The sequence below is a fragment of the Miniopterus schreibersii genome (genome assembly GCF_964146895.1).
Source record: "Miniopterus schreibersii genome assembly, chromosome: 3".
Taxonomy (NCBI): domain Eukaryota; kingdom Metazoa; phylum Chordata; class Mammalia; order Chiroptera; family Miniopteridae; genus Miniopterus; species Miniopterus schreibersii.
Genome location: NC_138103.1, coordinates 5,075,057 through 5,100,518, shown reverse-complemented (window position 1 = coordinate 5,100,518; position 25,462 = coordinate 5,075,057). Strand labels below are relative to the sequence as shown.

At 43.6% G+C, this 25,462-nt stretch overlaps 1 protein-coding gene across 2 annotated transcripts in view; it reads right to left on the bottom strand.

Moving 5' to 3' along the window:
- Nucleotides 1–25,462, bottom strand: part of DNAH3 (dynein axonemal heavy chain 3) — a 146,856-nt gene that overhangs the window by 54,802 nt on the left and 66,592 nt on the right. For both annotated transcript variants that reach the window (XM_081132049.1, XM_081132050.1), the window contains exons 29-40: nucleotides 25,265–25,373; nucleotides 24,927–25,040; nucleotides 24,029–24,205; nucleotides 21,511–21,602; nucleotides 19,302–19,521; nucleotides 18,605–18,739; nucleotides 16,720–16,831; nucleotides 14,873–15,114; nucleotides 12,430–12,530; nucleotides 10,461–10,566; nucleotides 8,139–8,268; nucleotides 5,671–5,913 (exon numbers count right to left, since the gene is read on the bottom strand). In XM_081132049.1, the coding sequence (XP_080988175.1) occupies nucleotides 5,671–5,913; nucleotides 8,139–8,268; nucleotides 10,461–10,566; nucleotides 12,430–12,530; nucleotides 14,873–15,114; nucleotides 16,720–16,831; nucleotides 18,605–18,739; nucleotides 19,302–19,521; nucleotides 21,511–21,602; nucleotides 24,029–24,205; nucleotides 24,927–25,040; nucleotides 25,265–25,373 (1,781 nt within the window). The remainder of the gene's footprint in view (nucleotides 1–5,670; nucleotides 5,914–8,138; nucleotides 8,269–10,460; nucleotides 10,567–12,429; nucleotides 12,531–14,872; nucleotides 15,115–16,719; nucleotides 16,832–18,604; nucleotides 18,740–19,301; nucleotides 19,522–21,510; nucleotides 21,603–24,028; nucleotides 24,206–24,926; nucleotides 25,041–25,264; nucleotides 25,374–25,462) is intronic.

The window sequence follows — 25,462 nt, the reverse complement described above, 5'->3', positions numbered from 1 at the left end:
ATCTGGAAACAGCCCTAATGCCCATCAGTAGATGAACGGATTAAAAACCTGTGGTATATCTACACCATGGAATACTATGTAGCTGTAAAAAAGAAGGATCTCTTACTCTTTCTGACAGCATGGAGGGACATGGAGAGTGTTATGCTAAGGGAAATAAGCCAGTCAGAGAAAGACAAACATCACATGATCTCACTTATATGTGGAATCTAATAAATAAAATAAACTGATGAACAAAACAGATCCAGAGACACTGAAACATGCAGTAGACTGGCATATTTTAGAGGGAAGAGGGGAGGGTGGGATGAGATTAATAAAGAACTTATATGCATATATGCATGGCCCATGGACAAACGACAGTGTAGGGATGACTTGGGGAGAAGGTGGGAGCAGGGTGGATGGAGCCAATAGAGGAGAATAAAGGGGGATATCTGTAATACTTTCCACAATAAAGATTAAACCTATTTTTAAAATTTAAGAGTCAAACAGAAATGTGTACTCTCAGACTACCATGCAATTAAACTAGAAAAAGAAGAGCAAATTAAGTCCAAAGCAAGCAGAGGAAAAATAATAAAAATTAGAGTGGAAATTAATGAAAATAAAAACAAAAAAATTATAGAGAAAAATTAAAAAGCAAAAGCTATTTCTTGGACAATATTAATAAAATTGAAATGAGCCCGGCCTGGCGTGGTTCAGTGGTTGAGCGTCGACCTAGGATCCAGGCAATTGGGGTTCGATTCCCGGTCAGGGCACATGCCCGGGTTGTGGGCTCGATCAATGACTCTCTCATCATCGATGTTTCTGTCTCTCTCCCTCTCCTTTCCTCTCTCTGAAATCAATAAAGATATATTTAAAAAAAAAAAATGAAATGAAAGAGGAGTCATCACTACTGATTCCATAGACATTAAAAGGATAATAAAGGAATATCATGAACAACTCTATGACCACAAATTTGATAACCTAAATGAAACAGACCATTCCTTGAAAGACACTATCTATCAAAACTCATATAATAAGAATTGGTTATTTGAATAAGTCTATATCTCTTAAAGAAATTGAAACAACAATTAATAACATGTCAAAAGAGAAAGCACGAGGCACAGATGGTTCACTGATGATTTCTACCAAACACTTAAGGAAGAAATACCAATTCTCTACAATCTCTTTCAGAAGATAGAAGCGAAGAGAATACTTCCTAACTCTTCTATGAGGCCAGCATTTCCCTAATACCAAAACAGACAAAAACATTATGAGAAGGGAAAACTAAAGACCAATTATCTCTCATCAACACAGATGCAAAAATCCTCAACAAAATATTGGCAAACCAAAGCCAACAATATAAAAAAAGAATTATACACCACAGCCAAGTGATGTATAATACTTGGGATTTATTCCAAGTATGTAAGGTTGGTTCAGTATTTGAAAATCAATGAATGTGACCCTGGTCAGGTAGCTCAGTTGGTTAGAGCATTGTCCTGATAAATGAAGGTTATGGGCTTGATCCCCTGTCAGGGCACTTACAAGAAGCAACCAATGAATGAATAAATAAGTAGAACAACAGATCAATGTCTCTCTCTCTTTCTCTCAAATCAATTTTAAAAAAAATTAATGTAATCCACCATATCAATAGGCTAGAGAAGAAAAATCACATAATCATATCAATAGATTCAGAAAAAGCATTTGACAAAATCCAGCACCCATTCATGATAAAAACTCACAGCAAACAAGGAGTAGAGGGGAATTTCCTTGACTTGATAAAGAATGTCAACAAAACGCCTATAGCTAACGTCATACTTAGGATCAGGGACTAGATGCTTTCCCCTAAGATTGGGAGCAAGGTAAGGATGCTCCATCTTAACACTATTATTCAACATCATACAGGAAGTCCTAGCTAAAGTAATAAGACAAGAAAATGAAATAAAAAACTGAGAAGAAATAAATAAAACCATGACATTATTACCTACTCAAGAAATCCAAAAACAAATCAACAAAAAAACTCCTGGAATTTATAGTGATTATGGCAATTTATAGGATATAATGTTAATATACAAAAGTCAATTGCTTTCCTATATGCCAGAAACGAAAACTGAAATTTGAAATAAAAAACACAACACCATTTACATTTACACCAAAATAACGAAATACTTAGGTAAAAATCTAATAAAAAATGTACAAGAGGGACATGAGAAAAACTACAAAATCTGAATGAAGGAAATCAAAGAAGACCTAGATAAATGGAGATACAATCCGTGTTTATTGTTGGGAAGACTTAAAATTGTTAAAGATGTCTGTTCTTTTCAACTTGATCTATAGATTCAACACAATCCCAATACAAATTCCAGGAAGTTATTTTGTGGATATCAACAAAGTGTTTCTAAAGTTTATATGGAATGGCAAAAGAACCAGAATAGCCAATGCGATATTGAAGGAAAACAAAGTTGGAGGACTGACACTACCAACTTCAAGACTGAGTATGAAACTGCGGGAATTAAATATTGTTTGGAGAAAGACGAGGCAAATAGCTCAATGGAACAGAGTACAAGAGGGACCAGAAATAAGCCCACACAAAGATAGCGAAGTGATATTTGCAAAAGGAGCAAAGGCAAATCAAACGGGAAGAATGGTCTTTTCAACAACTGGCTCTAGAACGAATAGACATCTATGGGAAAAAATCTAGACATAAATTTTATACATTTCACAAAAATAAATTCAAACTGGAGGACAAATCTAAATGTAAACACAAAACTACAACTTCTAGAAGACAGTGCAGGAAAAAATCTAGGTGACATCAGATTTTAGGGTGACTTTTTATGTGCAACACAAAAATCACAGTCCGTGAAAGGAAAATATGATAAGTTACACTTCATTAAAGTTAAAAACTTCTGCTCTGCAAAAGACACTGTTAAAAGAGTGAAAAGACAAGCCACAGTCTTGGAGAAAATGACTGTGGAATATATACCTGATAAAGAACTCATATCCAATATATATAAAGAACTATTTTTTTTAATTTTTTTTTTATTGATTTCAGAGAGAGGGAGAGGGAGAGAGAGAGATAGAAACATCAATGATGAGGGAATCACTGATCGGCTGCCTCCTGCACGCCCCGCCCTGGGGATCGAGCCCGCAAACTGGGCATGTATTCTGATGGCAATTGAACTATGATCTCCTGGATCATAGGTTGATGCTCAACCTTTGAGCCACGCTGGCTGGCCAAGAACTCTTAAAACTCAACAAAATATGAAAACAAACAACCCATTTAAAAAGTGGATAAAATACCTGAAAAGAATCTCACCCAAGAAGTTATACAGATGGCAAATAAGCATATAAAAAGGTGCTCAACATCATATGTCATCAGGGAAATGCAAATTAAAACAACAATGAGCTATTAATTCACACCTATTAGAATGGCTACAATCCAAAACACTGACAACACCAAATGCTGATGAAGATGTAGAGAAACAAGAACTCTCATTCATTGCTGGTGGGAACACAAAATGGTTCAGCCTCTTTGGAAGACAGTTTGGCACTTTCTTACAAAGCTAAACACAGGCTCACCATATGATCCACTACTTGTGTCCCAAGGTATTTACCAAATGAACTGAAAACTTACATTTACACAAAAACCTTTACGCAAATGTTTACAGCTGCTTTATTCCTACTTTTCAAAAAATGGAGTAAGCAAGAATGTCCTTCAGTAGGTGAATCAATAAATATCTATACAATGGAACGCTATTCAGTGATAAAAAGGAAGGAGCTCACAAGGCACAAAAAGACATGACAGAAACTTACTAAGTAAAAGAGGCCAATCTGAAAAGCCTACATATTGCATGATTCCAAACATAACAGACCAAGGCAAAGCGATAGAGAAAATAATATGACCGGTAGTTTCCAGGAGTTATATCTTTTTTATTATACGATCTATTCATATTTTTCTTAAAAAATTAAGAAGGAACTTCACACCTATCGGGACGGCTACTGTAAACAAAACAAAACAGAACAGAACCTGAGGATGTGGAGCTACTGGAATGCTTGTGCATTGCTGGTCGGGATGTAAAATGGTGCAACCAGCATGAAAAACATTATGTCAGTTCCTCAAAAAAAGTAAACATGAATTACCATATGATCCAGAAACTCAACTTTTGGGCATATACCCCAAAGAACTGAAAGCATGAGATGCAAACAGATATTTTCACACACACGTTCACCATGATAGCCAAAAGATAAAAGCAACCCAAGCATCCATCAATGGATAAATGGATAAACAAAATGTTGTCTATACAATAAACAATGGAATATTATTTAGCCATAAAAAGGAAGGAAATTCTGACACATGCTACAGCACCGATAAACTTGGAAGACATTATGCTAAGTGAAACAAATTAGTCAAAAAAAGACGAATACTATGTGATTCTATATACTTGAGGTTCCTAGAGTAGTCAGACTTACAGAGACAGAAAGTTAAGTGGTTGTTGCCAGGGGCTGGGAAAGGAGGGAAATGGGGAGTTATTGTTTAAGGAGTATGGAGTTTCAGTCTGGAAAGATGAAAAATGTTCTGGGGATGGAAGGTGGCGATGGTCGCACAATGTCAATGTATTTAATACCACGGGACTGTACATTTAAAAATGGTTAACATGGTAAATTTTTATAATATTTATTTTTACCATGGTAAAAGATAGAAAGAAAAAGAAAATTCCCCTTCCTCCCAAAAAAGGGGGGAAAAATGAACATTTTACTATCTAACTAATGGATTGGTCCAGGCCCTCCATGCATGGCCTCTGACAGATGACCACGTAGCAGTGAAGAGGGCTCCTGGGGAAAGAGCGTACATTCGCTGAGTTTTGACAAATGCACATAGCTGTGTAACCCAAATCTCTCCTAATACATACATTACCACCCCCTCAGGAAGCTCCCTCACGGCCCTGCATATACTCTTTTATAACCATAAGAAGTAAAACTATTTGGAAATATTTATAGTATGATCATCTTTTTGTTATAGAAATATAGGAAAAACGTGAAGAAAAAAATAAGAGTATTATTTCCAGATAGAGGGATTACCATCCATCTGTTTTCTTCTATTCCTTTCTCTCTATTTCCTAAATTTTATGTAATGTATTAGGTGGGTGGGTAAGAAAAAAATAGTAAAAGCTACTGAAAAAAATATCTTTCCATCTCTCAGTAGATGATGTCATGCATACAAGACAATATTAATAGAGCACTAACGTGATCATTTTGAAGATGATGTATATAGCAAAGTGGTAATGTCATCTTAGATTTCAATGACAAAATTAAAAGGAATATTAATGTCATAATCACAATACGACCCATGTAAACGCACAGAACAGGACTAGAAGGGGTTAAGACAAACAAAAGTGGCTACAGCTCTCATTCTGTTTCCTGGGGCCTATTTGACTGAAGGCATTACAGGTAATTTTACAAAGAAAAAAAATGTTACATCAACTTTTTCTAAATTAAAGAAGTATTTAAAATACCCTGTAAGAGCCCCATCTCTGCACACATGGGCCGGCCCGAGGACGTGGACCCGCCCGGCAAGCCACAGGCCTTCCCCGGCTTCTGAAAGGCCTTACCTGGGCCACACGTTTTTGTGGGGTTTGGAACGTAGGATTCAAACAATTATAATAAGACAAAAAAATGTTTTTAAAGGTACAAAGTTACCTTTTTCTGGAAAGATGTTGTTTTTGGTGAGTTTGACGCTTTTGGGCCTCGGGTTATTGTCGTCCATGCCCATGATCAGGTTGCGGAAAAACACGTCGAACTTCTTCCTGCTGTCCGTGTTGATGGCGCCGGCCACGGTCCACACCAGGGCAAAGAGGAACAGGCCTTGCAGCCAGAGGAAGATCTGCTGGCTCGTCAGGCCTTCAGATTCACCTTCATCTTCTTTTATTTCCCTGATTTCATCTGCAAGCAAGAAAAGGGAACCTGAGGAAAAGCTGCGGAGCGTGGCAGATACAAACAACGCGAACTGGTGCTCTGTCTGCAAGGGGCCTGGTGGAGGGTTGATATTGGCTGAGTGTCTGTCCATCCCGTGCCAGACCCTTTGTTGAGCGACATACATTTTCTCCCAGTTCTTTCAAATTTTTTTTTATTGTGGTAAGAGACTCATAACATAAAATTTACCACTAACCATTTCTGAGTGTGCAGGGCAGTGGTAGCAGGCACATTCACACTGTTATGCGACCAAGCCCACCATCTATTTCCAGAACCTTTTCATCTTGCAAAACCGGAACTACGTCCCCATTAAACACTAACTCCCCATTTCCCTCCTTCCCTCCTTCTGGCAACCACCATTCAACTTTCTGTCTCTATGAATTTGATGACTCTAGATATGTAGGCAAGACCAACCAGTGATGTTAAAATCAGCGGGTGAAGTTTGAGAAGAAAGAGGATATTTGCATAGTTTCAAATGATCTTCCCCAAGACACTTATTAAATACAAAGAAAAAAAATAGTAACTTTACAGTGGAGAAACGTGGCTCTGATCAAAGTTAACTGTGACCAGAGCCTTCACCAACAACAAGGTATATCAACATCGTGTGCCCCTGACGGTGCGAGGAAGACACATTGTCGCTTCAGGGGTATTGGAACTAAAAAGGCATGACCTCACCTAATGATGAGAAAACACGGGGCAAACAAATTGAGAGACATTCTATAAAGTAACTGGACAGTATTTATCACGTGACAAGGTTATGAAAGACAAGGAAAGACAGAGGAACTGTCATAGGTTGGAGGAGACCAAGGAGGTCAAGAGTTAAATATAATGTGGCATCTTGAATTGGATTCTGGAACAGAAAAAGGACACTTGTGGAAAAACTGGTCAAATTCAAATAAAGTGTATAGCATAGTGAACAGATAGTATCAAGGTTAATTTCCTTATTTTGATAGTTGTACCTTGGTTATATAAGATGTTAACATTTAAAAAAGCTAGATGAAGGGATATGTGACTCAATACTCATTTAGCAATTTTCTCTAAGTATAAAATTATTTCAAAATAAAAGGCTAAAAAATGTATTTACTGCTCTTTATTCCAAGACCTTGTCGAACCACAGTGATCATGTTCTTACATTTTCACATCCACAGAGTAAAAAGTTAGAGTTCTGAAATCAGATTGGTGTGTGCTCAAACCCAGCTCCCAGTTTGTAGTAGTTGCATGTATCTGAGTACTTCTGGAGGATTCATAGCTATAGATTTTGGAAGGCAAGAGATTAGGTCCCTCAGTGGCAGGGACAGTGAGTCCATTTCTCATGATGGCGCCTTCTTTCCCGGAGGAGATTCTACACAAGAACAAGAAACAGCTAGGGAAAATACCCAAAATTTATAAATATTAATGCAAATATATGGCATTGTATGCAATCTGTGCGCTTCTGAAAAATTGTGAAATTTTAATTTTAGAAAACCAAATTAATATTTAGCCAAAGAAAGTCTATATTCGATTGTTCACCATGTTACATTTTTGCTCTACACCTATAATGCCTTTGGAAGAAATGGGCTGAGAAAATATGTTAATGTAGCAGAAGAAAGAAGATGCATCGTAAATTTGAGCTACAGGTGATTTTGAGAAAGAAATGGCATCTAATAAAAGTTTTCCAAGTGGACATATGTTTTTGTCATTTCCAGTAGAATTCAATGAAATTTGATTTATGTGAAACAGTTACAGGGGACTTCTCAGGCACATCTAAACCAATGGTTCCGTGACTTACACACTTCCCATGTCCGGAGAAGTTCCCCAGTTTGTAGACTAATGTGATCAGTTCTTTTAAAGTCTACCCGTGTACTTCAGATTTCTGTAATTGTATATTTTCTTAACTTCCTATCTAATTTTTTCAGAATCTTTTTTCTGAGATACATTTCCTTCCATGATATCCTTGTTAGGTAAAAAGGGACAGGAATTTTAACTCCCATTGTGCAGATGAGGAACCTAAGACTGAGAAAAGGTAGGGTAATGTGCACACGAATTCCAGAAAACCAATCCAAGATGAAGGCTAAAACCAAAATACATGGACTCTTTCCACCAAGCTCTGCTATCTACAGTCCAAAGGATTGCTTGTTCTAGGTCAAACTGCCGATCTCGCTGTAACTCATGGGGGAAAAACAGGGCACCCCCCACCCCCATCTGGAAGCACTTACCTAGCAGCGAGGAATACAGTCTCATCATTGAGAAGGCCAGGTGGGTGGGAGATGTTTGGACCACAAATTTACACTGAAGGCGAATAAATTCCAGGCAGGGCTGGACAAGCCACATAAACATGTCATTGACCTGAAAGTAGAAAGTGACATTTAAAGATGTTATCAAAAAGAATTTATATGTATAAATGCATAACCCATGGAAACAGACAATGGTGTGGTGAAGGCCTGGGGTGGGGGGTGGGGGCGGGGTGGAAGGGGTCAATGGGGGAAAAAGGAGACAGCTGTAATTCTTTCAATAATAAAGATAAATTTTTAAAAAATGAAGACCAAGAGCTTGGAATACCTTGGGGAGGCTGGAGATGCTGGTAAGGTTGCTGATTACTTTGAGGGCATCTTTATTCGGGAAAAACAACAGGTACCAAGGCCCCTGCCCCCAGCTTCCCGCTTAATGAACTGTGCAGTCTACAGGCCATCCCCACTCCTCCCATTCTACTGCCCAGAGCTGGATACTCAGCGTGAGGCTACAGTGGCTCAACCGCAGGACACATGAAGTAGTTTTAGGACCCAAACATAATATCTGACTTTGTTTCTATAAAATGCGAGGAATTCTAAACAATCAATTTGCAAATGACTGGCATTTGAAAGGCAGGACTCCTGTGTAAAGTGGCCTCAGGACGTGCAGGGCTAAGTTCAAGGCTCGCTGTCAGTGGCTCCCTGTCTGGATGCACGAGCCTACTTGTGGGTTTAATAATTCTAGTCTCTTGTCTCTGCTCCCCACCCCATTTACTCTTTAAAAAAATTACTTGACTTCCTCCTATTTTAGGTTTTTTTCCATTTTTCTTATAATTACTTGTGAGCGCCACCGTACATTATCTTGAATCTTTTTTTGGAAGTACGTCATCATTAAATAAAAACATTCACAGGTGCACATGCCTGTATGGGGGTAGGCCTGAATGTATAGGTGCATTATACGAACATATGAATATATGAGCACACACACACAGATGGGGGTACATTCACTCGGTCAACAAATATTTACTGAGTAACTGCAGTGCAGTGGGCCCCGAGGATAAAAGATGGACTAGACAGACAAGGCCCCTGCCTCCGTGGTGAAACCTGGCGTTTTCTAGGAATAGAAACGAGACACGAGGCTGGGGGGTAATGAACCGAGGCTGAGAAGGAGGGTGGGTGACGAGGCTGGAGAGGAAAGCAGGCCAGGTGAGTGTCACAGGCGCTAAGGAGCTGACTCAGTGCTAAGGCCCCTGCACAGCCCCCGAAGGGTCCTGCGCCTGTGTGTAGAACGGTCTCTGAATGTGCACACGGACACGCGTCTGTGTAAGTGCACGTGCTTATATATACATATTGCACATGTATGTAAACGTGACGGAAATGGGACCGTCCTACAGAGTTCCCTAGAGCAGACCCACCGTGGGAATAAAACCCTCTTGGCTTCATCAGTGGGAAACTTCTGCAGGGAAATCTGTCAACGCAGGGAAAGATGAGAGGCTGCACCAGTCCGGGCTCCCCCTTCCTGATCCCTGGACTGAGAATGCGCTCAGCACCCACCTCAGCTGAGCCTTCACGCCCCCTCAGGAAGGGAAGACGGGAATGCAAGCCCTGCTGCAATAAAAGCATTTCTAGCCTGGCCAGCGTGGCTCAGTGGTTGCGCATCATCAACCTGTGAACCAGGAGTTGGATTCCCGGTCAGGGCACTTGCCCAAGTTGCAGGCTCTATCCCCAGTCGGGGGTGTGCAGGAGGCAGCTGATCAATGATTCTCTCTCATCATTGATGTTTCTCTCTCTCTCTCCCTCTCCCTTCCTCTCTCTGAAATCAATAAAAACATATTTTTTGTAAAAAAAAGCATTTCTAACTGATCCCAGCTCCCTAGGGGTGGGAGGTATGGAGTCTAGGTTCCTGGGATGGGGAGTGGCAGGTGCAGAAGGGAACACAGGTCTTCCTAACTCCATCCAGCTCTAGAGCAATTCCTAGAGACTCGTCTGCTGGTGGAGCAATGGGGAAGGGGTGACACCCCTGCCATCATATAGATGTATCTCAAGCACCAGTATGCTCCGCTGGGGGCGGGGGGCAGTGAGGGGTGATGGAAAGGAGAGAGTGACCTCACTGCCCCATTCCCCAGCTCATGGGGAAGAAAGCGGGAGAAATGGCAGCCAGGAAACAAGAAAAGTGGGAACAGGTAGGGAAAAACCTCTGCCCCTTCTTGCCTCCTCAAATATTGAGGTGAAGACTCTCTTAAAAGGCCTTTGAGATGGAGAGTAGGGAGCCGGGGAGGGAGGGAAAGGAAAGCGACCTGGGGGTCTCACCAATTCCTTGTGCTCCTCAGTGAGACTGGAAGGCAGGGTGTCCATGTAGGAGTCCTTCAGGGGCTTCCAGCCAAGCTGATGGGACTCCATGTAGATCATCCCACACCTGGCAAGCACAGAGACAGACCCGCCTGGTCTCCTAAGCCCATAGGGGTGAGGTAAATGCTGCAGTCACGGTGAGGTGAGGGGCTGAGCTGGGTCAGGTCACTGGCCCTCACCAGCTCCAGGCCACAGGGAAGGTGCACAGATTTTTCATCAGGAAGGGTAGAGACTAGTGAAGCGTGGGTCATGGGAGCCATAGAGACCTGGTTTGAATCCCAGCTCCAGATCCTAATTGAGTGACCTTGGGCAAGGTTTCTTTACTCTCTCTGAACTTCTATGCCCTTATTTATAAATTGAGGAATACGAAAAAATATGTAGTTCATAATGCTGTTGTAATGATTAAATAAAATGCCAGTAAAGAGGTTAGCACCACGCTCAGTACATAGAAAACTCTTAATCGATGGCAACTGTTATCACTGCCATAGTGTTAGCACATTACCACGTACCGACATGCAACATTTATGCAGCATGTGTTCTTTCTGTCTGTTACATCCAGGGGCTCTCTTGTTTTTTACTAATGCTGGCTACCATTAATTGATCCCCTATTGCACGTCAGGCACTATGTTACGCCCTAATGGCCTTCATCTCTAAATATCTCTCCTTATGGTCTGCATTTTAGACATGAGGGGACCATGGTGCAGAGGCTAAGTGACTTGGAAGAGGTCACACAAGCTAGCAAGTGGCATGACCAGGCTGGGAGCCCAAGTTGGTCTAATTTGCCATGTGTTCTTCCTCCCCCCTTACATTGTCTTGGGGAATGTGGGCTGATTATTTTATTTTATTATGTTTTTATGGACTTTAGGTCCACAGGATTGGATTAATTATTATCCCTAGCACATGCATCATTAACAGGCATGGCCTTTCTTTCTTTTTTTTTTAATTTTCTCCCAAGGATATGTTTTTTCTTGATTTTTAGAGAGAGAGAAACATCCATGTGAGAGAGAAATATCGATTGGCTGCCTCCTATATGCACCCTGACCATGGATCAAACCCGCCACCTTTTGGTGCATGAAAACGCTCCAACCAACTGAGCCACCCGGTCAGAGCAGGCATGGCCTTTCTTAGTTAATTGTTTTCAATAATGGAGTAAGTGCCCATGAGCCCACCACCCAGACAGAAGCTAGGATCTTGACAATAGCCTTCTAACCACATGGTCTCCTTTATCCTGTCCCCCTGGCTTTCCACCTGAGGTAACACAGCCTGTTAAATCCTGCGTTTCTTTCCTTCTTACATAGCTTTATAGCAACTCTCTATGTTCCTAAAATGTATATATATTTATTTTAGTTTTTAACAATTTAGAAAGGGGCACTATGATGTATGTAATATTGTGGGTTTACTTATATGCATAATATTGCTAAGATTTTATCCTTAATATATTTAACCTAGATTTATCCATAGAGTTGCATGTCAGTACAATTCACTTATTTTGAGTGCTATATAAATATTACAATTGTGATTTTATTATGCATTAATTCACTCCTGTTAATGGGCATTTGGGTTGTTTCCAAGTGCTTGTTACTGTGGACTGTGCCACTGTGAAAATTCTTGTACTTGGGCAAAGGTTTGTATTATACATGGGCAAAGCCTCCTTTGGGGTACACACTTAGGAGCAGACTTGCTGGGCCAGGAGGCGTGTGGAGGTTGAACCTTGGGAGATAGTGTCAAACTCTTTTCCAAAGTGCCTGCTTAATCTGAGGCTGTTGCCGGCAGTGCACACTGAGGACTGATTTTTTGACAAATCTAAGTGACAACATATGGTGTATGTGATCTGCCAGGGCTTGACCACACCTGTGGATGTTCAGAGCTCTGCCCTTGCTCAGGTCGGCGAGGCTCTGCCTGCCCGCAGGGTGCGTGGGAGGGGACCGACCTGCTCACGGTGGCTGGAGAGGCCTGCTCCAGGTCGGCCGGCTCGAAGATCAGGCTCATCTTGGGGCTCATCTGGATGATCTCCCCACTCATCAAACACAGCTGAAAGGCAAAGCAGAGGGCGGGGCTCCAGCTGCCGTAAGAGGCCTCCATTCACAAAAGGGTCTTGAGCTCCTACTGTGTGCCAGGTGCCTAGAATAAAGCTGACAATGATCCCTGTCCTCTAGGGCTTTACATCGTGTTGAGAGGGGACAGGTGATAAGCGAAATAGATGGAGAAAAAGAAAGTAGAAGAGGGGGGTGCAGAATGCTCAGTCAGGGTCAGGCGAGCTGTCATTTTAGAGAGGTCAGGGAGTCTCTGATTTGCAGCCTTTGATGACGGATCGAGAAGTTAATCAGACCACCCCGCGTTTCATGGTTCCTCCCTCAGAGTTCACTACAGAACGTAACTGAACACCCTTGTCCTGTTTTCTTTGCCCAGGTCGCCCACAGAAGACTTCTTCTGGATCCCCTAGGGACTGCTCAAGGGCTAGAGTGACACGAATGTCTCCACAGATCCTTTCTGGAAGAGAAGGAAAGACGGTCGGAAGCCCTCGAGTTTAGCAGGCGTATCCCTGTAGAAAGTCGCGCAACTACTACGGACCAAGTCGGTGGTGCTGCTCCCCGCGTGCCAACAGGGTTCCAGCGAGATGCCAAAGAGTAGGACAGCCTGTGACTTCGGCCTCTCGGGGGAGAAGAGGAAACCGCATCGCTCCCTAAGTTGTGGATAAACAGCTCCCTGCACATTACCTGCCCCACCTTAAACACGCCTAGAAACAGGCCTGCCTGCAGCCCCAGGAAGGTCCCAGCTGTGTGGGGCTGACGCCACCAGCGGTGCTATGTCTCCACATCAAGAAAAGTAAAATACACCCATGCTTGCGACAGTGCGATTTACACCCAAAGCCCAGAAGAGTCATCGGGAACTTCAGTGATTATGACTCTCTGTACTTCTAGTCTTAAGACCAACTGATACATTTGTACAATTTGTAAAACATAGTCCATATCATGTAATAAGATTTGTTTCGATTTTTATTTGTTATGTCATCAAAGTTATGCACATGCTATAATTAGTGAGTGTGTGTAATTTGGATGACTAGGCCTTCCACAGTGAGCATAACTCACTCTCCATCCTGTGAAATTTAAACACAGCAGGAAAATGGATTTGATGATGATATATATTCCGTATTGAAAATCTTCCTTGAAATGGGGACACATTTTATTTTAACAGTTACATAGCACTTGCTATATGCAGGAACTATTACAAGTGATTTGCAAATGTTACCTTGTCTAGTCTTCCTAACAACACTGTGAGGTAGACGCATTAATCCCCACTTTATAGATGAGAAAACTGAGGCACCGATAGAGGCACAGGCAGACTAAGTAGCTTGTCTGAGGTTCCGTGACTGGTAAGTGGCAGGGCAGGACCTGAACCAGGCTGTCTGGCTCTCTAGCCACCCCACTCCGCGTGCAGAATGTATTCCCAGAGGCAGCTGCAACGGCAGCTCCTACCCACTGGCTCTTGTGCAGTGTGACCCTGCCCACCTCCCTCACGGAGGAGAGTCCACTCCTCCACCCTCCTGAATCTGGGCAGGCCTTGTGACTTCTTCGACCAACAGAATTCAGAAAAAGTGAAGCTGTACCCATCCCAAGCATAGCTCTTAATTTCATGGAAACTTCCACTTATTGCCTCTTGGAAATCAGTCACCACATAAGAAGTGCCACAACCCTGAGACTGCCAAGTGAGAAGCCCAAGCCACTGGAGAGGCCCGGAGGGTGAAGGGCTATTTGGAGAAGGGGGGGCGGGGAGAGAGAGGCTATTGAGACATTGATGAACAAGCTCTCTGGGGTGTGGATCCTCCAGCTCCACCTGCGGCAGCTGATATCATGAGGATTAGCTGAGCCCAGCTGAGCCCTTCAAAAATTTCCAACCCACAATATCTTGAGCAAAGTAAACGGCTGTATTAAGGGAAACTGAGTATTAAGGGAATTTGTGGTACAATGAATAACTGAAATACCTCCCACATACCAGGTACTGGGAGCTACCTTATTTAATTACCCAGTTTTATTACTACTTTTTAACAAATGAGGAAGCAGGTTCACAGGAGTTACGTAACTTTCCCAAGACAACACAGCCCAGTTGGGAAGCCAGTGGCCCAATCTGATGGCAGCCCCAAGGCATTTAGCCACCAGCCAGCATTGTCTCTGAGCACACAGAGCTTGCCCACTACTAATAGAAACTACTAATAGAAGCATGATTCACCAATTGATAACTGTTACTTCCTTGTGGGGAATTTATTCTTAGAGTGATACTTTTTTTTTTTATTATAAAGTGTTGATCGATCATGGACTTCAATAAAAATGTCTATACCCTACCCATGTAAAAGGGATATCAGACTCAGTAGCTACCTTTTTATTGTCATCCAGAACGGTGTTCATGTTTTCGATCCAAACAGCATCCACTGGCCCATCAAATATAATCCACTTGCGATAATCAGACATGGAAGACGCTTGCTCCCGGAAAGCGTTGGCGAGGACACCGTCTGTCCACTCGTGGCTGACTTGGTCAAAGCACCCGTACAGTTGCCCCATGGTGATAGCCTTGGGGTTGATGATCTTGTACTCCACTGCAAACTCCCCCATCTGGTTGGCTGGGCAAGAAGGTCCAACCCAAGTTACAAAGGCTCTGGTGAGACCAGAGCATTAGACAAGAGATAATTCCATCTCAAAGACCAAGAAACCATCATGAGGAGAAACCATCCCAGGAGAAGCCTTATCAAATCTGTGCCCAGTTTTTTAAAGATGGGACTATCTGGATAGGCAATGCCTTAGATTGTTAGGTTATTACAACCATTAGTTTCTCACCAGGTATTCTTCTGAGGCTCATTTCAAACAGGGCAAATGTGCCCGTCAGATAAAGAAATCTGCCTGGGCCCAAAAGAAGTCTGGCAGTGAGGAGAGAGGTGCCACATTACCAGGCTCTTTATGTGCGTGGCTCTCACAGCCGCCCTGGTATGGGAGGCAACCGATCAACGTGTCTCTCTCACATCCATGTTTCTCTCTCTCTCTCCCTCCCTCTCTCCCCTCCCGCCCCTTCCTTCCTCTCTCTGAAAAGCAATGGGAAAAATATTCTCAGGTGAGAGTTAAAAAAAAAAGATTCTGGAAAATGATGATGGTTACTTTTCTTCTTTATCTGAAGGGCTAGTTTAGTCATGAAACCCCTTCATTAGCTGCTCAGCAGGTGCCCATGAAAAATGCAGGCTGCGCAGCATCGGGGCCCCACCGGAACGCCAGGCTGGTGGATGGCACAGCATGTGCACTCAACGACAGAAAATAACCACTTCTACCTGAGCCTTCAAGTAAGGAAAAGCTGGAGTGCCTACGCCATGAATTAAATAAAGAACCATTTCTGCAGAATCCCAAAGCAAAGACATGGGGTAGCCCCCCTTTTGCATTTAGTTTCCCAAACTACACTCACATCTCAAAATTATTAAGGTTTGAAATGCCCAAATTAGTTATGAAGGCCAAGTTAGTCCCCAAAACAAAAACCTCAAAAATCCGGCAGCAACTCGAGTATCCTTTGTTATTAGGGAAAAATGTTAAAATAATCTACTGGAAGGGATAGTGTGAGCACAGCCAGGAAGGTTCTGCTTTCAAAACCACAGGTTTGTGTTTCATAGAAAAGCAAACAAAAACAAAAACACAAACAAAAAACAAACACACACACAAAATCCCTCCCCCCCCCCCAAATTTGTTTCTCTGGCAATAAACATAGCTTCCATTTGCTGAGCAGGAACTGTGTTAGGTTTGTTACCTGCATAATCTCACATAAATCTCAAAATAATCCCATCTACAGCTGGAAAAACAGGGCTAAAAGAGGTTTAGTCACTTGCTCAAGGTCTGGGTCTGATTAAAAAGTCTCATCATCTATATTAAAGGGGCGAGGGAGGGAGGGAAGAAGCAGGGGGAGTGGGGGAGAAAAAAGGGAAAGAAAACATGCAATGATTTGCTTTTAGAATAATTGTTTTTTAGAATTTCTCTCTCACTGGGAAACCTTTGGAGAAGCCAACTGTTCAGCAATTGAGAAAATTCCTCCAGTCTCAATGACGGACACAGAAAATCCCGCTGGAGGCTCCCTCCTCCCTTATTTTCTGCTTGTAGATCTGTGTGCCAGGTTCTATTTCTGGCTCTGACGCGGAGCCAGCCATCTGACTGAGGATCCTGTCCTCCGAGGAGGTGGGGGATGTGAGCCTTACCTTTGTTTAAGTCACCCAGAGCTGCAGCCAGCACTTTATAAGCACAGGTCTTGCCACCCATGGGGTCTCCGACAATCATGTAGCCATGTCTCACCAGCATCATCTCATAGATCTGAGAGGAGACAGCGTGTAAGAAGTGAATCACTGCAGACCTCCCAGAACTGCGAGGGAGTCAGAGTCCATAAGGGATGGAAGGTCAAAGGGCATCCCCATAGTCACATCCGCCTCTGCAAACCACAGTCTTTTGTATGATAAATTGTCTAATGTCTTTTGGATGAAATAAGGTGTGTGTGTCTCAGATTATTTAAGAGATTGGGGCCCGGCCGGGCGTGGCTCAGAGGTTGAGCATCAACCTAGGATCCAGGCGATCGGGGTTCGACTCCCGGTCAGGGCACATGCCCGGGTTGTGGGCTCGATCAATGACTCTCTCATCATTGATGTTTCTGTCTCTCTCTTTCCCTCTCCTGTTCTCTCTCTAAAATCAATAAAGATATATTTAAAAAATAAAAATAAAAAATAAAAATAAAGAGATTGGGATTACTATTTACTCTGCACCTGTCTATGTGCTAAACAACAAGTGACTTACTTATTTCATTTAATTTATCCAGGCATCATTGACCACCTTCTAACGGTGGGAATTACAAGCTCAGACCAGGTGGAGTCACTTGCCTGGGCTTATCAGTGGCAGAGCCAGGATTCGAACACCAGGCTCTCTGACTGCAGTGCCCCTAATCTTTTCATTACGCCATTTCTATTTGCTTACTTGTTTGTTTTTTGATTGATCCATTTTATTTGTTTTTTACTTTTACATTAAAATTTTTTCTTTCAATGACAGTTTACACTCAATATATTTTATATTAGCTCCAGGTGTACAGCATAGTGGTTAGACAATCACATACTTGACAGTGCTCCCCTTGATATTTCCAGTGCCCACCTGGCACCGCACAGACATTATTATTACAATATTATTGGCTACATTCCCTGTGCTGTGCTTTACATCCCCTCGACTCTTCTGTAACAACCAATCTGTATTTCTTCTCACTCTTTTCACCTTTTTCACCCGTCCCCCAACCCCCCTCCCAACTGACAGCCATTAGCCTGTTCCCTACAGGAAATGGAAACAGTGTCATTTTAGCAAATTGCATTTCTATTGGAAACGTCCTCTCTTGAGGCCTGACTGCTATTCTGACTTGACTGGAGCTCTCAGGAGATGAAATGCACTTTCCGAGCCAGACCCCGCTCTGTAAAGTGTAAATGATCTCCTCCGTCACTGGTTTGGGGATGGTCTTGTGGCTCTTGGCACCATTCACAGCTGATCCTGAGACGTTGGCTGAGGCCACTTGGAGGGTGAAGCTCTTTTCCCTTCTGGGCTCGAACCAGGCACAACCTCAGCCTGAGGCTGCGGTGGCCCAACCGAAAATGAAGTTTTAATGCAGAGACAGACAGCTCAGAAAAGAAGGGAGACAGATTCCTGGTGGTGTCATATAGAAACCTGCATCCTGCCGGGCCTGAGGCCAGCGTATTCCTACACTATTCAGGCTAGGTGAGCGAATAAATTCCCTTTTGTTGACGAAGGCCAGGTTTCTATCACTGCGAACTGAGAAAGTCCGGGCTAATTCAAGGCCCAGTGCCCCAAAGGGAAGACCCCCAAATTAAAAAAAAAGAAACCTCAAGGAAGATGGTCATAGGAAAATACTGAATTTTAAACTTCAACTTGAAAATGAAAGGAAGGCACAGCAGAGAAAGGTGCCTTCCTCTCTCCCTGGCCCTCTCCTCAGGCACCTCTGATTGCTGTCACCATTCCAATGTGCCACAGTTCTTTCTAGTTTCTCACTTTAGCAAACAGTAAAATAGGTACATGCCCATATGAGTCCGAGGAACCAACCTGGATAATTTTCCCAATAAACCACGGCACTGGCTGGAGTTTCATCTTGCTGATGTTGTCATTCAGCACTTCCATGAAAACTTCGTAGTCGGACTTTGGAAGAACAACTCCAGGGAACAAATCTGATATAATTCCCTGGTGACCAGAATTTGAGAGAAGGTAGGAAGGATGGGTTGTCAGCTATGTGACCTTCACATTGTCCTAAAATGAGACCTACAAAAATCTTCGAAAAATTCCAAACCTCATTTTGTCCTGCACCATAACTCATCCACAATTACATACTCTGACACCATCTGTTCAACATGATTTCCCTCCCAAATTATTTTAAAAGTCAGCAAATATTTAATGCGCCTGTGCTATCTTCTATTCACTGTACTGGGAATGGAGAAGTCAGTCCTGACTTCTGTCTTTATGGCTCTAACAACCTGGTAAAGAAGGCAGGCATTAAAATAATTATAAAAGGAAACTAATTAAATTTGATAGAAACACCTAATTGTGAATATTATCCTGTCAGTGAAACCATCTTTATTAAAATTGGTAACTAGACAGATGTTGCCATCACCATTATTTACCATTTGGGGGAGGGTAGCTGGCAACAGGGACGCTGGCTGTCAGGAGATGGAGAGGGCATGGAGGGGTTGCCAGGGAAACATTTCACCTGCAGAAGGTGAGTCCCAGAGCCAGTCCCACCGCATACCTGAAACAGAGGGACATCCTGAGCCAAGAACTTGGCCAGGTTGACGTCAAGCAAGGCCCGGAGCAGCAGGACACTCTCGTTCTCCTCTGGGTACTTGAGCTTGAGGTTGCCCGCGGCGGTGAGCACGGACTTGACGGCGCGCATGCCGTAGTCGTAGTGATGCTGAGAGGAGAGCTGCTCGGAGCACAGGCGGTAGGTTGCCACGATCTTCTGGGCAAGACTGGGCGATAAAGACATGTGTCTGTACACCCCCAGGAGGAACACGTCCTGCTCAGTACACACTCCCACCTCCTTGTGCCCTGACCCTTCAGACACCAGGCTGCCCGTGGACTCGAGGAAGCCCCGTCATTTGAAGGCCTCCTAATGCAGTTGCCGGAATGAGCTACGGAAGCATTGTAACCCTCAAAATTAGGGTAAAAAAAAGCAAGCACAGCTCAGACAGGCGGGGCTCAACGGTTGAGCATCGACCTAGGATCCAGGAGGTCACAGTTCGATTGCCAGTCAGGGCACATGCCCGGGTTGCGGGCTCGATCCCCAGTTGGGGGCTTGCAGGAGGCAGCCGATCAATGACTCTCTCATCATTGATGTTTCTCTCTCTCTGAAATCAATAAAGATATAATTAAAACAAACAAAAAAAGCAAGCACACACAGATGTATAATATACTGTATGAGAGATTATAGGTATATGTACTTTTACATGTTTATGTGAATGTATGTGTACATACACACACACACACACACACACACACACACATGAACACACACACATTTGGAGAGTACACATCAAACTATTAATGTTAATCATTAATCCCCAGACAGTGGGACTAAGGGTCACTGAAGTGAAGCTCACATTTTTCACGTCTATAACATTATGATTTTTTTAATGGCCATGCTTTACTCTTTAGATTTAAAAGCCAGGTCAAGCTTCAATAGCCTCAGTACACAACACACGCATACTCACAGGCACTCCCATTTCTTACTCTTCCTGGGCACAGAGCTGGACCACACATCCTAGCCTCCTGCACAGGGAGGGGTAGCCCCGGCTCCCGGTGTTAGCCAGTGGCATGGGAATGACGGGAGCATGCCGCTTCCAGGGCCGGTCCATAAAGACTTGCCCTGTGGGATCCTTCATGCTCGTGTGTTGCAGCAGTGACATAAAAGAAACCGGTTCCTTACCTTCAGGAGGAACTGCCCCTGATCACAAACACCCATTTGGGGTTTTCCTGAGTGAAACATAAGCTTTTCTATGCTAAGCCAGTGGGGTTGGGGATCAATGCACTGATGCACATCCCCTGGTGGGGAATCCGCTCTACAAGACTGATTTATTTTAAAAGCAGACAGTACTGTTTACCAGCACCTAGCACAAGGGTGGACATAAGGCTCAATAAAGGATGTCAATTGAGTAAATAAATAAATTCAATGGGCAAATCAACATAATCCAGATCTCTTACAGAAAAAATAAATTAAGCCTCATGTGATGAGGCAGCCACTTGGCCTAGGAAGGGGGCACATGCTGTTCAGAAGTCTGCAGTCCCTCGGATCAAGGAGAACAGCCAGGCCACAAACGCACCGAGGCCTTTGCAGACCTCTACGGCAGCAAAACATTAATTGATTATGGCCAGGACAATGGAAAAAGACAAATGTAAGATTTGAAATAGGCCAATAGAAGCCATTTTACAATGATACTAATAGCTCAGGGTGCATGTGATAAAGACACTCACCTCTGTGTGTGTGTCTCAGAAAACTGGGCAATACCGGAATGAGAGATACCCAGTTGGTTGAAGTAAATAAAAGTTATATTGATAACAATGTTAATTCTAAATTATATTAAAATTTCCCCTTCAATCTTGGAATAATTTCATGTTTTTCAGCCTTGTCTTAAGCCATTTAGGATGTGTATGTGTGTGTATCTGTGCACATGCATGCATGCTGCAGCGAGGAGTGGCAAGCAGATGAGCGGCTGATTTCTTTAATTGAAGTCCAGGTGTACATAAAGAAAGAGGAGGCCTTTTCTTGGCAAGATGGGTCGTTTTTCATTCAAGGATCAGATCAGGACCAAGGCCAGGGCTAGGTGTCTTCACATCAACTTGTGAGCAGAAGTCTATTTTTCAATTTCTCTTTTCCAATGGGCAACCCACCTTGAATGCACCACACAAAAAGCCACACTTTCAGGGCCTTTAGATCCCACTGGAAAACCAATGTAACATACCTTCTGGAGTCCAGAAACCCCATAGAGTAGAGAGAGATTTCTCCAATGAGGGCATAGTCTGGCACCATCATGGCCACTGTCCGGAACAAGGCCTGGAAAAGAAACAGCTATTCAGATCCTGAACGCACACAGTGAGCACTAGGGGAGGCACATCTGCAGAGGCAGAGAGAAGTAACATGATCACTGAGGCTACTCTGTTGACAATCAAGGAAAGGTAGGCTGGAGGACAAGTCAATGCAGAGGGACCATCTTCACTGGACAGAGCCATTGCCCCACTAACCTCTCCACGGGCCCTGTCCAGGTACATGCTGTCACACTGGGTCCCTCCACAGCTGTGCAGAAGGCCCTAGGTCCTGCCGTCCTAACAATACCTCATTCACCTGTGCCAACTGAGCTTTGGTCAACTTTTACAGTTTTCCAGCCGGAGTCGTTTAGAAATGCAGGACCTGTATGTATCAGAAGACCCCTGAAGTCAGAGCAATCTTGAGTCCGTGTTCTGTTACCTACTAGCTGGGGGCCAGTTATGCAGCCCTGCTAGACCTCAGTTCTTTCATGTCTAGATGGGCTGACAACTGTAGCCTCTTCATGGTTATCATGAGAACAAATGACACCAAGTGAGGTTCTCAGAAAAGTGTGTAGCACGTAGCGAGTGCTCAACAAACACCAGCTGTTGTTATCCTTACCTTAGATCTTAGAGGGGAAGTGACTTGTCCAAGTCATGCACTGAAAGGTAGAGCCAGGACTAGAAAGAGCCCTGGCTTCCAGACACCAGCCCCGGTGCTTTCTACTGTACCACTCTGTCCCAAGGAAGTTTCTTGTGCACGTCTAACATGGTTGTTGGCTGGGAGGGGTGCAGGGGGGAGTTACAACAGCTGAGTAGTAAAAATAAGAAATGAGACCTTTGCTGGGTAGCTTAGTTGGTTGGAACGCTGTCCTGGACACCAAAAGGTCGCAGGTTCGATTCCTGGTCAGAACATATACCTAGGTTGTGGGTTTGATTCCTTTTCAGGACACGTGCAGAAGGCAGCTGATTGATGCTTCTCACATCAATGTTCCTCTCTCTCTCTCTCTAAAAGTAAAATAAATTAAAAAAATCATACTATAGTTCTCACTGGCCTGTGTTGACCTAGAGGGGAGGAGCCACTGTTAAGAAACTCCCTAACTCTTCTCCATTCCCAGGGAGGAGGAGGGTGGTGGTCTGAACAAGGTTCTAGGGCACTAATAAGAATGCGTTTCTAGCAGGTGGAGCATCATGTACAGCAGGCCCTCAAATAATGTCATTTGTTCAAAGTCACTTTATAGCATTGATGAGATGCCGTAGGAACTTAATTCCTGTTTATATCAAATAGCCTATTGTAAAACTGGTCTCATTATATGTCGTTTTGCTTAAAGTCACAGAGCCTATCAATGACAAGTGAGAAATTACTGTACTGAAGTCAGTGAGTATGGCTTTGGCTGGGTCCCTCTGGTGCCTTCTACTCAAGGGGATAGAGCAATGACTTAGAATAAAATCAGTAAAGAGGCAGTCCTGGAGTCTCCTCTTGTTGCTCTTTTCATGCATATGGAGCACTTGCTAGGTGCTCCTCCCATTGGAGGAGACCCAGACATGGCACACTTGGGGTTTTTCCTTCCACAGGAGAAGCACACTGAGGTCATCCAGAGTCCATTCACCTGTGGGTGGCCTGCTTGGCCCTTTCTTTTTTTTTTTTTTTTTTAGAGGCACTTCCTTTTCCCACCTGGAGTAGGGTCCATGACTAATGCCATGGCCGCAGCTCAGGCCAGCTCAGCAGTAGGCACTGGGGACAAACATGCTCTCTTGCCATCTCTCTAGCTGGTTGGGGCATCCTGCTTTGGTATGGACACTGCTTAGGTGTCCATTAACCAGCTTAGTAATAAAGGGGAGCTCCATGTGGTCCAGCCTAGGTTTACCAAGTTCTCTGTACCCAACTTTGATGCTTTCTTATAAGGAGCTATATTTGGTTCTGCTTACAGAGATTTGATTTTTTTTTTTTTTTTTTTTAACATAGAGCTAGAATCTAACTATCAGATTTCATGTAAAAATCCAAATTTCTGGCTTTTCCTGAAAGATGAGATGATCTAACAATTTCTGCTAGGCTGGGCTAAGTAGGGCCTGTTGCCTAGCAGATGGGGGACATTCACTAGAGTCCCTACTGTGCCCAGCTGGCTTCTCTCATTTGTATCACCTGTCTGACCCCTGAAGACAACAAAAATAGTGACCCTTGTTCTAATGCATATTATTTCCTGTTTACCATTAATTATTATGCATATCTCTACCCTCCTCCTTCCTGCCCCTTCCTTCCCCCCCACCACCCATCAGACGGAGTGGTTTTGTTCTAGCTCCAAGTACCATCTTACCTCCATCAACACTCCACTATTACTTACCACAGCTGAATAATGTCACTGGTCCCATTATTTGGCTTCTCTGTGAGACCCTCAGGTACTTCAAGAGCTTTCTATACCATAAGTACACCCAGCAGTCATACACGCTGATGTTTACCTTGAGATTATCTGGCAGCTCAGCCCTGCCAGCATACCCGGGGTTCATGGTGATAAAGACAGCACAGGTTGGGTTTAGAGAGAGCTCGGTGCCTTCAAAGATGAACACCTTTAGCTTCCGGATGATGGCCTGCTGAATGCTGAGAATCTGCTGAGCCACCACGGACAGCACTTCCACCTGGGTGAGGAATGGCTGGCTGATGGGACCTCCTGCCTCAGATGCCCACCCGCCCCGCTCCGCCAGAGTCCCCTTCACTTAGCAGAGAAAGATCCCATCACCTGAGAACCAGACCTTCACACTCAAAATTAGAAGCATGACTGGGGTTTTGGTAAAGAAAAATAAGAGTGTGTATGTGTGTGTGTGTGTGTCTGTTTTCCATAGTATTTCATCTTTCTCCCAGCACCTAGCATAGTGCTTGACCCACAGTATGCATTTGAACAGTGTTTATTGGTTCAAATTAAAGGTTTATATGTCCTGATCTTAATTCCCTACCCAAATAGAATTAATCACCCCCTATCTGTAATGTCTCTTTTGTGCCACTACTATAATATCTACCATATTGTATTTCATTTAATTTTTATCTCCCTTTGCTAGATTGTAAGAGTCTAGAGAGAAAAACCATTTCTTACCTTTATGTCATGAACACATGCAGAGTATCTGACACAGTGGCTGCTCAATAAATTTTTTAATGAGCTGGTGAAAAAATGACTATGATGAGGGTGCATATGTGTATAAAACAGGCATTTTATATCCTTGGGGTTGTTTTTGTTTAGTTCATTGAGTACCTACTCTGTGCGAGAGGCTGTAGAAGAGATATAAGGCCCTGTCACTGAGGAGTGGAGAACCCAGAAAAAGGCTCTTCGTGTCCAACTTCTCTGTGCCCCAGTAGCAGGGTTACCTCAATCCTATTGAACTCATCAAAGCAGGCCCATGCTCCAGCCTGGGCCAGCCCTTTGAAGAACTTCCCCATGGCTTTATAATCCAGACCATCGGAGCAGTTGAAGACCACACACTAGAGAGAAGGAGGGTGTGGGCACCATTCAGGGTGGGTCCCCACACATCTGAATTACCCTGCACCATGAAACAGGGGTGGGCTCCTGCTTCCTGTTCCACAGGAGCAGCTGGGGCCCACTCTGCCTGTTACACTAACCCATCCTCAACTGCATACCAACTGCCCAGGTTAAGGGTCCAGAGAGGAATGGGAGGAGAGCGTGGGGATGGACAGTATTTTCCTACCTGCTTTGCCAAAGCTTTGGCCAGATCTTTGGTGGTTTCTGTCTTGCCTGTCCCAGCTGGACCTTCTGGAGCTCCCCCAAGATTCAGCTTCAAAGCCCCCATCAGCGTCCTAAGGGGAAGAAAATCAGAACTCAGGGCCCGAGTCCTAAGACACAGGAAAGAAACTGGCTTTTGGTTTAACTTGTTTTGACTCACACA